Source organism: Pollachius pollachius (assembly GCF_949987615.1).
Source record: "Pollachius pollachius genome assembly, chromosome: 2".
Lineage (NCBI taxonomy): Eukaryota > Metazoa > Chordata > Actinopteri > Gadiformes > Gadidae > Pollachius > Pollachius pollachius.
Window position 1 is genome coordinate 49,180,727 of NC_136935.1, and position 15,945 is coordinate 49,196,671.

General features: G+C 46.9%; 1 protein-coding gene across 1 annotated transcript in view; it reads left to right on the plus strand.

Moving 5' to 3' along the window:
• Positions 1-15,945, plus strand: part of rims1b (regulating synaptic membrane exocytosis 1b) — a gene marked incomplete at both ends in the record, with an annotated part of 56,921 nt that overhangs the window by 3,423 nt on the left and 37,553 nt on the right. Inside the window, 2 exons of the mRNA XM_079730069.1 lie at positions 10,971-11,184; positions 15,736-15,756. Coding sequence (XP_079586195.1) covers positions 10,971-11,184; positions 15,736-15,756 — 235 coding nt within the window. The remainder of the gene's footprint in view (positions 1-10,970; positions 11,185-15,735; positions 15,757-15,945) is intronic.

A 15,945-nucleotide genomic window follows, 5' to 3' on the forward strand; every position in this document is an offset into this window, starting at 1 on the left:
GGGTCCTCTCTGCAATGCTGGGCGGCCTGCGGCTCAGGAAAGGGGAGGGGGGTTGGCTGGAAACCGGAAGGTTGCTAGTACGATGCCCCGGCTGCTCCTAGCTAGAGTGTCGAGGTGTCCCTGAGCAAGGCACCTCACCCCGACTGCTCCCGACGAGCCGGCTGCCGCTCTGCGTGGTCGACTCCGCCGTCGGCGTGTGAATGTGTGCGTGAACGTGTGAACGTTAGGCGATACTGTTATGCGCTTTGCGAGGCCACTGGTTAGAAAAGCGCTGTACACATGCAGTCCCTTTTCCATCTTTTCCAGCTGGAGACGGCTGCGTGGCACTGCAAGTATACGGAATCCATTTTGCTATAAACCATACATATGTAGAACTTCACCAAAGCAGACTGTTGGCATCGCAACTCCGGTCACCTATCTTGACTCTCACGTGAGAGTGGTTTGATTGGAGGATGGTGGGACCGGCATTAGGACCCCATGGAAGAGCCCTCCTCCAGTACAGTACACTAACAGGGAGCCTCCTCAACACCAGATGAACCAAAGGAAAGAAAATCAGGGTCTTGGACAACTGAAGGGGGTGAGAAAAAGGCTTAAGGATTAGAGCTATGTCTGTGTGAGAAGAGAGAGAGAGAGAGAGAGAGAGAGAGAGAGAGAGAGAGAGAGAGAGAGAGAGAGAGAGAGAGAGACAGAGAGACAGAGAGAGAGAGAGAGAGAGGGAGAGAGGGAGAGGGAGAGAGAGAGAGAGAGAGAGAGAGAGAGAGAGCGAGAGAGAGAGAGAGAGAGAGAGGATTGTGAGTGGGAAGTGTGGTTGGAGGGAAAGGGTGGGAGGGGTTTTCGTAAAGGAGCTACCATGAAGAGCACCACCGCTTAACACACACACACACACACACACACACACACACACACACACACACACACACGCACAGTTAATCTGTGCTCCACCAGGCTCCCACAGCTATCTGACCACTGGGTGCATCCCGAGGCCACGGTTACTGTAGCTGTCTCTGTGATGCATCCAACATGGTAGCCAGTGTGCTGTCCACCCAGAGGCCTACGGGGCAACAGTTGTGTCCATCCCCTCTGTTCCACCCAGAGCCCTACTGGTCAACAGTTGTGTCCATCCCCTCTGTTCCACCCAGAGCCCTACTGGTCAACAGTTGTGTCCATCCCCTCTGCTCAACCCAGAGCCCTACTGGTCAACAGTTGTGTCCATCCCCTCTGTTCCACCCAGAGCCCTACTGGTCAACAGTGTTGTCCAAACCCTCTGGACCAATCAGAGGCCTTCTGGTCAACATGGACTACATGTTCACCAGCAGACTGGAGAGACGACTAGAGACGAGTACACACATGCACGCAGCGCAGCGTGCACACAACATAAAATATACGTATCCTCAAGCTCTGATTGATCGACATCGCCCACATCTGCAGTTGGCAGGCACAGCTGGTTTTTCCGCGGCCCAGCGGGAACACTTGCTAGCGGGGGGTTCGGGGGCGGGGGGTGGTGTTAGGATGCTAGCTAGCGGGTGGAATGCTAGTTAGCAGATGGGGACGCCAGCTAGCGGATGGCTGCCAGCGAGCGGCTGCGGCCTGAATGGCGGACTCCATTGAGAGCAGCAGCCAGGCATATTAGCGCTCTTTTGTCAGTCACCGGCGCGCAGCTGCTGCCGACGACGGGACTCGGGGAGCCATTGAAACGTGACTTAGAAAGAGCAGTGGCACCTCATTCACTCTGTCTCGCGTCGCAGAGATAAGGGGGGCAGAGAGAGCAGCAGAGAAGTGTCCGAGTGGGATCACACCACGCCGAGCGGCGTCGACGTTGGCAGCAGGTCAAAGCACGCAGGTTCGGTGTGACCGAACCTGTCCGCGGTACAGTTTGAGTTCCGTTGGCCTGCTAGGTATCTTGTGTTTTTTTGCGACGCACAAATGTGACACTTTAGCGCCGGATGGGCTGTAAAGATTGGGGAACGTGGGGGCGAACGTGCAGACGGCGTTTTGTGATGGGTTTGAATGCGGAGCAGCTTGATATCATATCATGGAATCTGAAGAAGGAGTACTTTGCTTCTCCTTTTCTTTCAGGATAAACAGGAAAAAAAAAACGACTCCCCAAGCAGAGCGGGGAGTCGCAGGGTTTCTGGGAGAAAATTGCTAATGTTTAATTATGAATCACTTCTGAAAATAGCACACACTTGGAAGCGGTTCCTGAAATATTAAAATATTCAGTTGCCTTCTGTTGATGTTCGGTATATTTTTTAGAACCATTTCAGGTCTTTCCCCGCTGTTAAATGAAACTTGCTACGAACTGTAATGGCTGCATGGTAAGACACACAACCAGGTATAATTTCCCTCCTTTTTCTCATAGAGTGAGTGCGTTTTCAGGAAGGCCAGATGTGGGTTGTGGCGATCTACATTGATGTTTTGCGAACAAACGACCGCACGCTAAGTTGGTTAGCATGGTAAATAATATTGCTATCATTTTTGATGGAGAATGATACACCTATTATTATTTGTATCTCGGGTTTGGTTCCTTACATCGACTTACAATATATTAGACTGTATGGTACATGAATAAAGATGGCTGCGTGTGGAAGTTCGCAGTAGGAAGAAGAGAAAGTCAGGGAAATGGTTGACTCTGTGAAAATATCACAGTTTAGTGCAAATTTCCTGACAGGAAAGCCACAGCAGGTGGCTGTACTGAGAGAGTGCTATGTTGGATATTCATTCGTCTCCTCTTCATTTGAATATATAACCCACAGCCAGTCTGACATGTCTGCAATCCCTGTAAGAATCAAAGTGTGTATGTGTGAGTGTGTGAGTTTGTGTGTGTGTGTGTGCGTGCGTGCGTGTGTGTGTGTGCGTGTCTGTGTGTGTGCATGTGCGTGTGTGTGTGTATGTGCACTTGCATGCGTATATGGGGCCATTTCGGGCTAGTGTATGCGTTTGTGTGCATTGCCTACACATCTGGCATCTCAGTGGGCTATCGTTTCGTTGCATTGTTCCCTGTTCTGGAAAGATGCATATTCTGTCGTTCTTCTCTTGGCGTTGTCTCACAGACAATACACCACCGGATCTGAGAAATCCGTTCAGGAGGTTATAGCATTAGAACACAATATCAGGTTCATGGTTCCTTTGGCGTATTCCGTATGCATCTTTGGGTGACTGTGTGTGTGTGTGGTTGATTCTTTTCTTGAACAGCAAAGTTTCTGTGTTCGTATGTGCGTGTACATACTTACACAGCCCAGCCTTTCACTGACTTGAGTGTGACTTGTAACCGTGACTAGGAATGGTGCGTCTAACAGAGCGGGAGGATGACCGTGGCGTGTTATGTCCTCAGTCGTCAGGCCCTGGGTGGGTGGTGGAGTTGTAGGTCTTGGGGTGGGGAAGAGGACCACGCATCGTTTAAAGATAGAGTGTGAGGGAGAGACAGAGAACCTGTGCTGACATGGTGAGTGGTCTGTCCAGTGACTCCACGCCCTACACACGATCTCCAACGTCAGAGTTTAACGAGAAGCTATTCTGCTTGGGATAGCCAGCCATTCTCTATCTATCGATCGATCTCTCTATCCATCCATCCATCCATCCATCTCTCTCGCTCTCTCTCTCTCTCTCTCTCTCTCTTTCTCTCTCCCTCTCTCTCTCTATCTTTTTATCTATCTATCTATCTATCTATCTATCTATCTATCTATCTATCTATCTATCTATCTATCTATCGATCTATCTATCTATTTCTCGCTCTCTCTTCCTCTCTATCTATCTCTATTTTTATCTATATAGCTCTCACTCTCTAAATATAGTATAAGTGTTCTGTATGTAAAAGCTGTTGATGATGGGGGAGTGAATATTGTCTGTTGTGGCTGGAAACTTAGGCAAAGCGAAAGCATTGTATTTGCACACTTGCAGTACTTATGGTTGATTTACAGGGCATGCCTTGTACGTGAAGATGCATTGGCCTTTTTAATGCACAACACATACCTAGCAAACCTGGCAAATACCATTCACATTTTATTGTGTTTGTGGATGCATATGTGTGAGTGTGTGTGCGTGTGTGTGTGTGTGTGTGTGTGTGTGTGTGTGTGTTTGTGTGTGTGTCTGTTACAGGTTCGTTTTAGATCGTCTGGTCTGCAGGAGTAATGGCTAGGAAAAAACATGGGTGAGCCAATTTTTTCAATTACTAGGCTTTGACAGAGTGGAATCCAATACATGGACGCTACAAGAGTGCAATATAAAGATGGGAAGGAAGAGAAAAGAGGAAATGCACAAGAGAGAGGTAGAAGAGATGCTATAAATGGAATAGAGAAAAAAACAGGGTACCGTGATGGATGCAGAAACACACACGCACACTCACGCACACGCAATGGAAATATGCACACAGGCCCACATGCATTAAAAGAGGCCATGCCAAAAAGGCACTCCAATCCATAAATAAGTGTGAAAAAACTATCAACATCAATAAAAGGCCTATCAGCATGGAATTTGGGGCTTTGGGTTTAGTTTCTGGGAGTCTGACACCAGATAATGCAGGAGAGATGCTAAGGTCTAGTGTAGGATTCTTTCAGCCTGCTCCAGATCTAGCTGGATGGATCAATGATTAGTCCACAGTAGAATTGGCTACTGCAGGCATATGATGTGTTGCTATGATTACACACATCATGACTTAGTTTAAGTCATAAACTAGGTCATTATGAAAGGCTCCAATGTAAATGTTACATTTTAAATTAATGTCAGCACCTTTGACCAAGTGTCGCATCGGATAATATAGGCAATTAATAACTGACCAGCCTTTTCAGAACAATTCATTCCGCCTGATTGGCACAGCATGGAATTAACTGCTGTGTTAGTGTCATGAGTAAGAGGTTTGACCATTCCCACCCCATGCTTACAGCACTTACTTTAGACTGGAACATCTAGAACACAATCTTGCGGAGGGAAAACCGTAAGAATGAACTCATGCAAGGGAAAAGGTTTGCTAGTAACAGACCATCCTAGGAATCGTGTACCAGATTCCCCATCCCTTTTCCCCGTCCCATTATCTTTGTTGATCACCTTCCCTGTTCACATCCCATCTCCTCATTACCCCCCCTTTCGGCCCACTCTCAATCGCTCTTGTCTCCTTCCTCTTTCCGTCACACGTTCCTGTCAAGTGGTATTTTTAGAGTGGCTCCGGATACATCTCCTACTCTCCCTCTGCCCAGTCTCCAGCCCACACTACACCTCTCTCCCTCTCTCTCTCTCTCTCTCTCTCCTTTTCTCTCTCTCTCTCTCTCTCTCTCTTTCTTTCTCTCTCTCTCTCCTTTTCTCTCTTTCTCTCTCTCTCCTTTTCTCTCTCTCTCTCTCTCTCTCTCTCTCTCTCCCTCTCGTTCTCTCTATCCCCCACCCCTCTCCCCCTACACACACATTCTCAGCTCATCGTCTATTAAAATAATATGGCTTTAGCTTTGGGTTTCGTTTACTACTTTTACTGTTTGAATTCTTTGTTATCTTAACCTGTCTCCTCTTCTCTCCTCTATATGTCCTGGAACATTCCCTGCTCTATCTCTTTATGTCCTGGAACATTCCCTGGTGTATCTCTCTATATGTCCTGGAACATTCCCTGGTATATCTCTTTATATCCTGGAACATTCCCTGGTGTATCTCTCTATATGTCCTGGAACATTCCCTGCTCTATCTCTTTATGTCCTGGAACATTCCCTGGTGTATCTCTCTATATGTCCTGGAACATTCCCTGGTATATCTCTTTATATCCTGGAACATTCCCTGGTGTATCTCTCTATATGTCCTGGAACATTCCCTGGTATATCTCTTTATATCCTGGAACATTCCCTGGTGTATCTCTCTATATGTCCTGGAACATTCCCTGCTCTATCTCTTTATGTCCTGGAACATTCCCTGGTGTATCTCTCTATATGTCCTGGAACATTCCCTGGTATATCTCTTTATATCCTGGAACATTCCCTGTATCTCTCTTTATGTTCTGGAACATTCCCTGATATCTCTCTTTATGTCCTGGAACATTCCCTGGTACATCTCTTTATGTCCTGAAACATTCCCTGTTCTCTCTCTATGTCCTGGAACATTCCCTGTATCTCTCTTTATGTCCTGGAACATTACCTGGGGTCTCTCTCTTTATTTCCTGGAACATTCCCTGGTGTATCTCTTTATGTCCTGGAACATTCCCTGGTGTCTTTCTCTTTATGTCCTGGAACATTCCCTGGTGTTTCTCTCTATATGTCCTGGAACATTCCCTGGTGTATCTCTCTATATGTCCTGGAACATTCCCTGGTGTTTCTCTCTATATGTCCTGGAACATTCCCTTCTGTATCTCTTTATGTCCTGGAACATTCCCTGCTGTATCTCTTTATGTCCTGGAACATTCCCTGTATCTCTCTTTATGTCCTGGAACATTCCATGGTGTATCTCTCTATATGTCCTGGAACATTCCCTGGTGTTTCTCTCTATATGTCCTGGAACATTCCCTGCTGTATCTCTTTATGCCCTGGAACATCCCCTTGTGTATCACTCTTTATGTCCTGGAACATTCCACGGTATCTCTCTATATGTCCTGGAACATTCCCTGCTGTATCTCTTTATGTCCTGGAACATCCCCTTGTGTATCTCTCTTTACATCCTGGAACATTCCCTGGTGTTTCTCTCTATATGTCCTGGAACATTCTCTGCATCTCTCTTTATGTCCTGGAACATTCCCTGCATCTTTCTTTAAGTCCTGGAACATTCCCAGCTGTATCTCAACCATTCCCTGGTTTCAGTATCATTATTATGATCATCATATTTGACCTTTGTTGACGTTTATTCTACAGTAGATTGACTCGTCATCCTGGGCTGTGATGGGAGGTGTGCTGCATTTCTTGTTTGCTTTATAAGGACTCGCTTTCCCAAGACATAGCATCACAACGGTCTCCCATCAGCTGACAAGACCGAAATAGTGTCCATACCCCTCCCCCCAACCCACACACCCGAACAAACACCCCCCCCCCCCCACACACACACACAGGGACACGTGCGCTTGCTTGTGCACAAAGCACGCACAAATACACAAAATCTCACACACACACACACACACACACACACACACACACACACACACACACACACACACAACATGTGCGCTCTGTCCTACCTTCCCTGTCTTTTGGCAATGTATTCATAGCTAGGCTAATTAACAACTCCACACCAATGTTGGCGAAGGAGAGTGAGAGAGAACGAAAGATGCAGATAGAGAGAGGGTGAGAAAGAGATGGAGAGGGGAAAGGGAGAGAGAGAGAGAGCGAGAGAGAGAGAGAGAGAGAGAGAGAGAGAGAGAGAGAGAGAGAGGGGGGAAGACAGAGAGAGCACAAGGGGGATTCCTCCAGCCCTGCAAAGTGAATATTCATGACCCAGGGTAAAGTGTCTTGCACGACTGTATATCCCCTCTATCAATGTTTATTAGGATCTCAGTGTACTGTGTATTATGTATAGGGGTCGGTTTAGCTCGGTTGGTAGAGCGGGTTGGCTTCTAACCGGAGGGTTGCTAGTTCAATCACCTGTGTGTCAATGTGTCCCTGAGCAAGACACCTCACCCTAACTGCTCCCGACGAACTGGCTGTCACCTTGCATGGTCGACTCTGCCGTCAGTGTTTATTAACCTTTATAAGTCTCTTTGGATAAAAGCGTCAGCTAATTTAAGGTGTATTTGTGCACACGCCTTTGCACATACCTCATCCACCAATAGCATACAGTATGAATGTGTGCATGCATGCAGTTCTGCACTTTGTGCAGCCTGCAGGATTGGCTTCAGACAGCAGGGTCGCTTCCAGAGCCTCTCACGGAGCTGTCGCTGTGAGCCAGTTTGGAGGCGATGGATGGGCCAGACCTAGAGAGCAGACTCAGCCATAGTTCACCCAGTCGCTCCCCTTTGACCCGAGCAATTACTGTCTGCCGTGGTGCCACGCCAACCAGCATGTGGGTCTGTCTTGGCATTTTAGCTTGCGTGTGTGGGTGTGTGGTAGTGTGTTAGCGTGCATTTGTGTCTATGTCTGTGTGATAGTGTTTTGATGGTGTTGCGTTACTTTCTGGTCGGTAGCTCGTTTTGTGGGCGATGCACATGTTGTGACTTGATTGTGCCTTCCAAGCGTGGTATAAATAGAGCATCATCTGTGCTTTCTTCAAGCCCTATAAGCCGGCTTGGGAAAATGCAACCTGGTATCATGCAATTCTAGTTTAGATAAAGCATCGGTTGGGAGAATTGTTGTCCTCATTGCTTTGCCCTTCTGGGACAACAAATGCTGCAATGTAAAATCCGGTGGAGCCGTATATATTCCCGCGGTCACCAAATGCACTGCTAAGTGCAAAATAAGCTCTGAAACCAGAAGTGTGGTTTCGTAGGTATTTCTCATCCCTGAGAGAGCCTGGTGTGATTGGCAAGCCCCCTCTCTGGAACAAAGAGGCCGTTATATGGAGGGGGTGCGTGGAGAGACATGGAGTGGTGCGGGGAACGTGATAAATCCGTGTAGGTTTGAACAAACGTTGCCGATGTCTGTATTTTTAGTGCTTGGCAGTCGAGCTGACGTCGTGCGTGCATTCGCTCCAGACGAAGGCAGTCCCCGTTGCACGACCGCCAGACGGCGAGGCTCGGCCCACATCGATTAGATGACACCGCCGTGTTTCCATGGCAACGTGTTGTGGCACCCCTACGTTTATGACAGCTGTTCCCATGGCTGTCGGTGACAGGTCGACGGGCCCCGGATCTTTATTGCTGGGTCGGAGACCGACACGGTCACCTGGGGTCCCTCGGTGTCACGGCAACCACCGCTTGCGTGACCTCACCGGCGACGCCGGTTTTCTTGTTTTTGCTTCGGATAGGGGAACCAGTTCTGAGTGGCCTCTCGTGTCGCGTGTTTATCAACTCCTATGATCATCTGATCCAGGAGATGACCTTTGACACAACCTGGAACAGAAACACTAGATTCATTAATAACCATACTTTTATGTTTTAATGCTGACATCCCCAATGAAATCAACCAAAAAAGATGTAAATAGAAGCCTACAGATTATAAACAAACAAGACAGCGGAATTGTCTCAACTACATTATTGGTCTACTAGGACATTTATGTATTATTGGATTAGCTTTTCATTGAATTAAAGCCATTCCTTTAGTTGTGGCTATATAACAATAATGACTGAGGCCAAACATATCAGAGGAACATAAATACCAAACGATAAATTAAGTGATACACGGTGGGATGCTTGTTATACCTTTCGTTCTAGTTTGTTTGTGTGCTGAAGTCTGCGTGCAGACTGCACAACGGTAAATTCATTAAAACCTATCTACCAGAGGCGGTAATCTCAGCTTCCTCCTCTCATCATTAGTGTGTGATGTGATTGGCCAAGGAGCCTGCTGCTAACCAATCACCTTGCGTCTCCAGCTCGTTACGGGTGGACAGTCGGCTGCCTGTGTTCTCAGGAGAGCGGCTACACCTTGACAGAACAGGGAGACTCGTGTGAGACCGGCTGCCAGGTACGGGGACCTGAATCTGAGGAGTCAGCTGGTTGTATCTTCTGTGAACAGCTTCGTTTGGGAAACTTTCGGAAATAACATTAGGACACTTTTCCTTGGATTCCTTTTTCTGCAAAGTCAAGTTTTGTACACGTCTGATCATTTGGATCGTTTGGATTGCTGCTGCTGCTGCTGTGCTGCTGTTGTTGAATCACATTTTGTGAACCAGGGATTTCTTGACTTCTGCCGGGAGATTTCTCACCAGAGGAAATGGCTGCTTTCAAAGGAGCCAGGTGATTAAGCACATTTTTAAGAGTTTACTGGGAGCCTTTCACTTCGACCTCTGACATTGAGTACAAGTATGTTGGACAAAATAGGATATTGTGTTGCATTGAGCGTTTGAAAATCAATCATCCAAAAGTTACATGTCATACTTTGTCTACGTCGGCTATTTGAACAAATAGGGTTTTATGGATGAACCTCACTTGCGTTGTAAATGTTAAGATCAGGCATTCACTTGACTCGACTTCAGTCACCTGCCGAACAGTCGCCGGGTGAAAGAAATTGCAGAGTTCTGAAAAGCTTCATATCACATAAAAGTTTCAGCACTTGTATAAACAGTCGACAAGAACTTAAATAAGGCTGCTGTCTCCCTTTCTATCACTCTGTGCCTGTCTCTTTCTCCCTCTATGGGCAGGGGAGGATAATTAAAGTGCTCGTCTGTGTGGCTCCCATATAGGAGCGACATGATATGCTAATGTGTTTTTTCTAAGTTTTTCTTTTTTGCCGATGCCGCTTAGAAAACTTGACGTTTATTTTTTTTTTCTTCTTCTTTTTCACACAGCCTGATTTGCGATTCACGATCGAGTTATTTCTATCCCGGCATCCCAGACGGCAGCGAGTGAGGGAGGGAGGGGGCGTGATCTGTGAACCGCACGGGGGCCGGGCCCAGTAGGGCTGACGACTCACTTAAAGCCGCCCCGTTTGCTTCAGAGACACCTTTTTTCGAGTAATATTTTAATTGCTGGCTGATTTACAAGGGATGGAAATGTTGTTTCCCCCACACATCCGTCCCATGGCTCGTGGTTACGGGCAATCGGATATCGAAGGTCTTTCAGGGATTTGTCCCATTGGTCATCATTTGGTTCTTAAATGACTCCTTCTGCCTAATTTTCTGTTACTGTTGATTGTCATTGCTTTTACCTGCTCTTTCATCGTATTGGAAATTAGGGAATGAATGAGTGAATGAGTGAACGAGTACTCTTAGCTCAGATGCAATGAATGAATAAAGATCTGCTTTGGGCAAAGTTTAACTATTAACCTTCTTCTCCTTAATCTCCCCTCTTCACCTCCCCCTCTCTCTCTTCTCCATCCCCTCTTCTCATTGGCCCCTGGTCGCTCCTCTCTTCTCCTCCTCCTCTACTCCCCTCTCTCCCCCCCCCCCCCCCCCTCCCCCCTCCCCTCTCCGGCTCCCGGTCGCAGGACGCTGCATGAGCAGTTCAAGAGCTACAAACAGGAAGTGCGCCGCATCGGGGCCGAGTCTCGGCGGCAACAGGCCCAGCAGAAGGACGACGCCCCCACCTGCGGCATCTGCCGCAAGACCAAGTTCGCCGACGGCTGCGGCCACCCTTGCTCCTATTGCCAGACCAAGTTCTGCGCCCGCTGTGGCGGAAGAGTCTCCCTGCGCTCCAACAATGTAAGAACCCCCACGCATGCCACGCCCCGCCCCTCTGCACCACCCCTCCCCCACCCCACCTCCACCACCGCCATCCCGCCGTGCTCGTCCTCGTCTCGGTTCCCGCTTCCGTCCGTCGGCCCGTCTGTCGGTTCGGTTCTGTCCATCCGCTTAGACGTATGCCTCCCGGTCGCACACTTTGGGCGAGACCAAAGTGTATTGGGGGGGGGGGGGGGGGAATGGCTTGGCACCCGCCCCCAACCGCGCACCCACTACAACAGGCCCGGTCGAAGGCTCGCCTGCGGTCGTAGGCCACCTTGTTGTGGACCGGTTCACAATGCGAGCTCCTTCGGGTCGGGCTGGGTCCACTATGACTGTGCTGCGTCCATTGTTTGTTCCCGACAAGGTGCGGGGACATGTTGCGTACAGCAACATGTCTTTAAATTGTATAAACAGATGTGATGAGGAGAGGGGGACCGAGATGAAACTCATGAATGTAAATAGTGGTGTCTGTTTAACTATATATTGAAGGTATGATTCATTAGCCTTTGAAAGGAAAAGACATGGGCCCACACACCTTAGAAAGCCTACTTAAGTTACAATCTCATATTCCTGACGACTTGTTTTCTGGTGCCACAAAATAATGATTTCACACCACAAAATAATGATTTCTGTTTGCATTTCTAATTGCAAGTAACTATACCAAATACCAAATATTTAGCTGTCATGTTGCTATTTCACACAAGGTAAAGAGTGAGATATACATGTAGTGTGCGACACCTCTGTGTTTCCATGGCAACATGGAAATAGTTCTTAGCATAGCGCTGAACTTAACTTAACCTAAGCAACCCTAACCTTTGCTTAGCGTATGCCCCTGTCAACTTAACTTAACGTGAACATGAACAGGTTCAACTTGATATCTCCTCTCTGTGCTAGTCAACATAGCTGCTATATTGAGAAGTATGGATGAAATCAACCGAATCCATGATCGGCACACCGAGACACAGGAACCTGTGCATGGGGCCAGCATGCAGGGGCTATTTTAAGCACAGCCCCTGCTACCAGCCTCGCCTTCCGTGGGGTTCTGAACCGACCCAGGAGACAGGCACCCATCCAGGTTGTGATGCTCGTGGCCCCTCCACCCTTGGCCTGCTGGTCCCCAATCTGCTCCAGATCCATCCTGCTCTGCAATTCCCGGACTCACACTGGGACCAGACATAAGGCCGCTCTCGAAGGCTGGGCTCCTATTGGTCAGCTATTAATGTCATTATGAGAATTATGAACACTGCGAGCATATGCCTGCATGTGGGCAATGCAGATATCTTATGAAGGCGAAGGTGATCAAATCCATAGGAGTAATTCCAAATTCATAATTTAGCGTTGATGCTAAATTTAATAGTGAAACTATTATATTGAACTTGACAGTGAAATCAAATACATTGATGAAGCAGAACAATCTGCACCAATCTATGTTTGTGCCACTAGTCGGGTAGTTGTATATAGTGTATACGTTCAGGTTTAAGTGTGTAAGAGTTTGTGTAACCTTATGTACCTTGAGAGGATGTGTTTGGACTCTTGGTTCCTGTGTTGGACATGATGCACGTCCCTGATGACCAGGGGCCCTAAGCCAATCAGGACCACCGTGTCAGGAATGGGTCTAATTTAGTCTCGTAACATGTAAAGCCCCTCTCACAGCTGTCCCTATTGGCTGTTCCACTACCGCCATCTTACCTCATTTGACCCCCATCAACCACTTGACCGCCGTTGGACAAAAGAGCCTTAAAATAAGAACCGCACTCAAATCTATTTGTTCCCTTTTGTTTCTTTCTTTGGTTTCTTCATGTAAGTATTTTTGAACATGAACGTCATAGCTGCGGACCTATCGTGTTTCCTTGTGTTTAGTGTCATAGTACCCGTGTTGACATTCCCAAGGCCGGTCACTAGAGACACTTGTGGTTAAGTCCACTAAAGCCATCCATATATCCATATGGTCATGTTTGCAGTAGAGAAATGCACCAGATGTAGCTGAGATATAAACGGCTCTAGCTTTTCATCCGTGGCTTGGATTAGTGTTTCCTTCGCACGCGAGAATCGATCGGCTGTTCGGTCGTTCGGTCGGTTACTTCAGTATTTTTCAAATGCATCTTTGTGAATAAATGTTCACAAACGTCATTTGATGACGTTTGACTTTCTAGATAGTGTGCGGCAGCTCTGAGCGGTTGTCCTGTTAAACCGTTGGCGGTCAGGCTGAGTGTAGTACTCTGCAGCGCCCTGCAGAAGGCATGCCAGTACCTGGTGAGGCAGCAGACCTCTCTGTGCCAACCAGGCGATTCTTCATCTAAGCCCCTCCTCTGCCTATTACACGCTTACTGGTGCCGTAAATATTACCATAGTTTTACATGATAGGTGTACTTTATTTAGAGTAAAAAAAAGGTGAAACTAAAAATATATATATAATATTTTTTAATATAATATATAAATCTTTTTTTTCAATATCTATAACCTTTTTTGCAAAAAGGTAAATAGATGTATCTAATTTTTATTTAATATTTGTATTTAATGTAATTTAATATAAATATATGCATAGCTTTGTTTCCGCAAAAGTCAGTGCGATATAGTTACTTTTATTTGCCACCAATGTTTAAACTAGCATACCTGAAAATAAAAATACAAATGAGCTCCAAGCGAATTTAACAGAAGACATAAAATGTGCAAACTTAAATGTGTAGCCTATAGTCTAAATACATGCCATAGCTATTCTATAGATCTGAGACGGGAGCCCAGGTAAAGGTTTGATCGGAGCCGTCTTCTGTCTTTCTGTGTCCTGTCTTTACCTATCTGTGTGGAGAGCGAGCCTCGGCATAAGGAGGTCACAGGTCATGAATCACGCTAAGGTCATGTCAAGCTATCCCATGCATGTCGCTGTCGCTTAACTGCTGTTTGCATTCGGTTTGCATATCTTGTCCCCTAACCTCAGAAGGCAGTGTTGAATATGAAGTGTTTGTGTGTGGGGAGATATTTGGCGGAAAATGATTAACAACCCTCTTCATCACTCCTTCCTCCCTCCTCTTTTTCTTGTCTTCCAACACCTCCAACACTTCACCCACCATCCATTTTTTACTCAAACCGCCATTCCATCGTCTATCCACCCCCCCCCCCTCCCTCTTTTGTTTTGACCATGTCCTTAATTCTTTCTTTTCTGCGCCCTCCCCCCTTCACTCCACCCCTATCCCACCTCTTTTACTTCTCACTGCTACCTGGACTGCATGCCGCAAAGGAGGACAAAGTGGTTAGCATCCTTTCTCTGTACTCTCTGTGCTGTTGATGTGATGTGATGCCTAAAAAAGAACCCGGCTCGCTGCTCCAGCCCCGACCACAGACCCCCACCCCCCCAACGCTGCTGTTGACCTCTGTCTTTTAATGATGCAGCGGCCTCCTCCCTGTCCTCCTCCTCCTCCTACTTCCTTCTCCTTCTCCCTTTTCCCACTCCTCTTGTATCCCTCCTTCCTCGTCTACCTTCTCCTTCTCCCTTTCCCCCTCCTATTTTATCCTCTCCCTCCTCCTGCTCCTTCTCCTTCCTCTTTATTCTTCCTTCTCCCCCCTCCTTTTCCTCCTCTCCCTCTTATTCCAATTGTCTCTCTCCCCTCCTCCCTATGTTGTGATGGAGTTGCTGATTCACCACTGATTGACCGATGACTCCTTATAATATTATTATAGCTCAGATGCAGGTTTAACCTGGACAGTTAAAAATAAAGGGGACTGCTGGTATGAATTGACATCAGAGGGCATGGAAAGTAGGCTGCATCTAACCTGTAGCCATTTATATGATCTATGATATCGGAGGCACAATTCAATACAGTCTGAGCCACACATCCAACTAAACAGATACTGAGTTGAACAACGGTTCATACTGCATTGCCTGGAGGGTTTGTACTCCCATCGCCTACTGGGAACAGATACATATGGTAATGTTAAGAGTGTCTGCTTTACAAACATTGAGTACATAGTGTATGCATAGTATATATATTTATTAAAGAATGGCCATCTGAAGATACAAAGATTGTATAGCTTCGTACTGTATGTTTATCCTCCCATGATAGGACGTCTCAGCGTCTTCAACTAGCATGGGCTGGCCAGCTAATAATGACTCGATGAGTAGAGAGCGCATACAACCACAGAGAAACCAAATCTCTGTGGTTGACACGATTAAATCAGTCAACAATGTAGGGGGTAAGGGGCTGTGATACTGGGTCTGGGTGTATCAGGGGATGAAGAGTTGGGAGTAATGTTAGGGACCGGTTTAATGCTTTCATGAATGCATTTCGTTTTTTGTTTTTGTGACATGCACGTAGGATCCACTACATTATAAAAAAAGCATTATACATTGAATAGAAGCAAGCAACCTTTTACTCATATCATTCCAGGCGAGGCAAGTGATTAACACACGTTTATTGGTGTTTATTTACATTCACGTTTCCTTCAAACCTGTGCTCGGGATTAAACTACGCAAAGGGCCGAGGTATGAAACCAGACTAATTCTTTGTCCATTGTGTGTCTTGTTCCCTTGCAAAGTGTCTCTTAGTGAAGGAGAGGGTAAGACTTTCTACTAGTTATCCAGTTTATATGCATGGGTCACTACTGTAGTCCCAACCCACACCTCCCCACCCCCCTAACCCACCCCTGTAGTCTGTAGTCATCGACATTTTAGAGAATGCAAACACGGACCCCTGGATCAGACGACCTAAGAGACGAGCTTGCACAGGGTCCAGATTCAGAAACTCT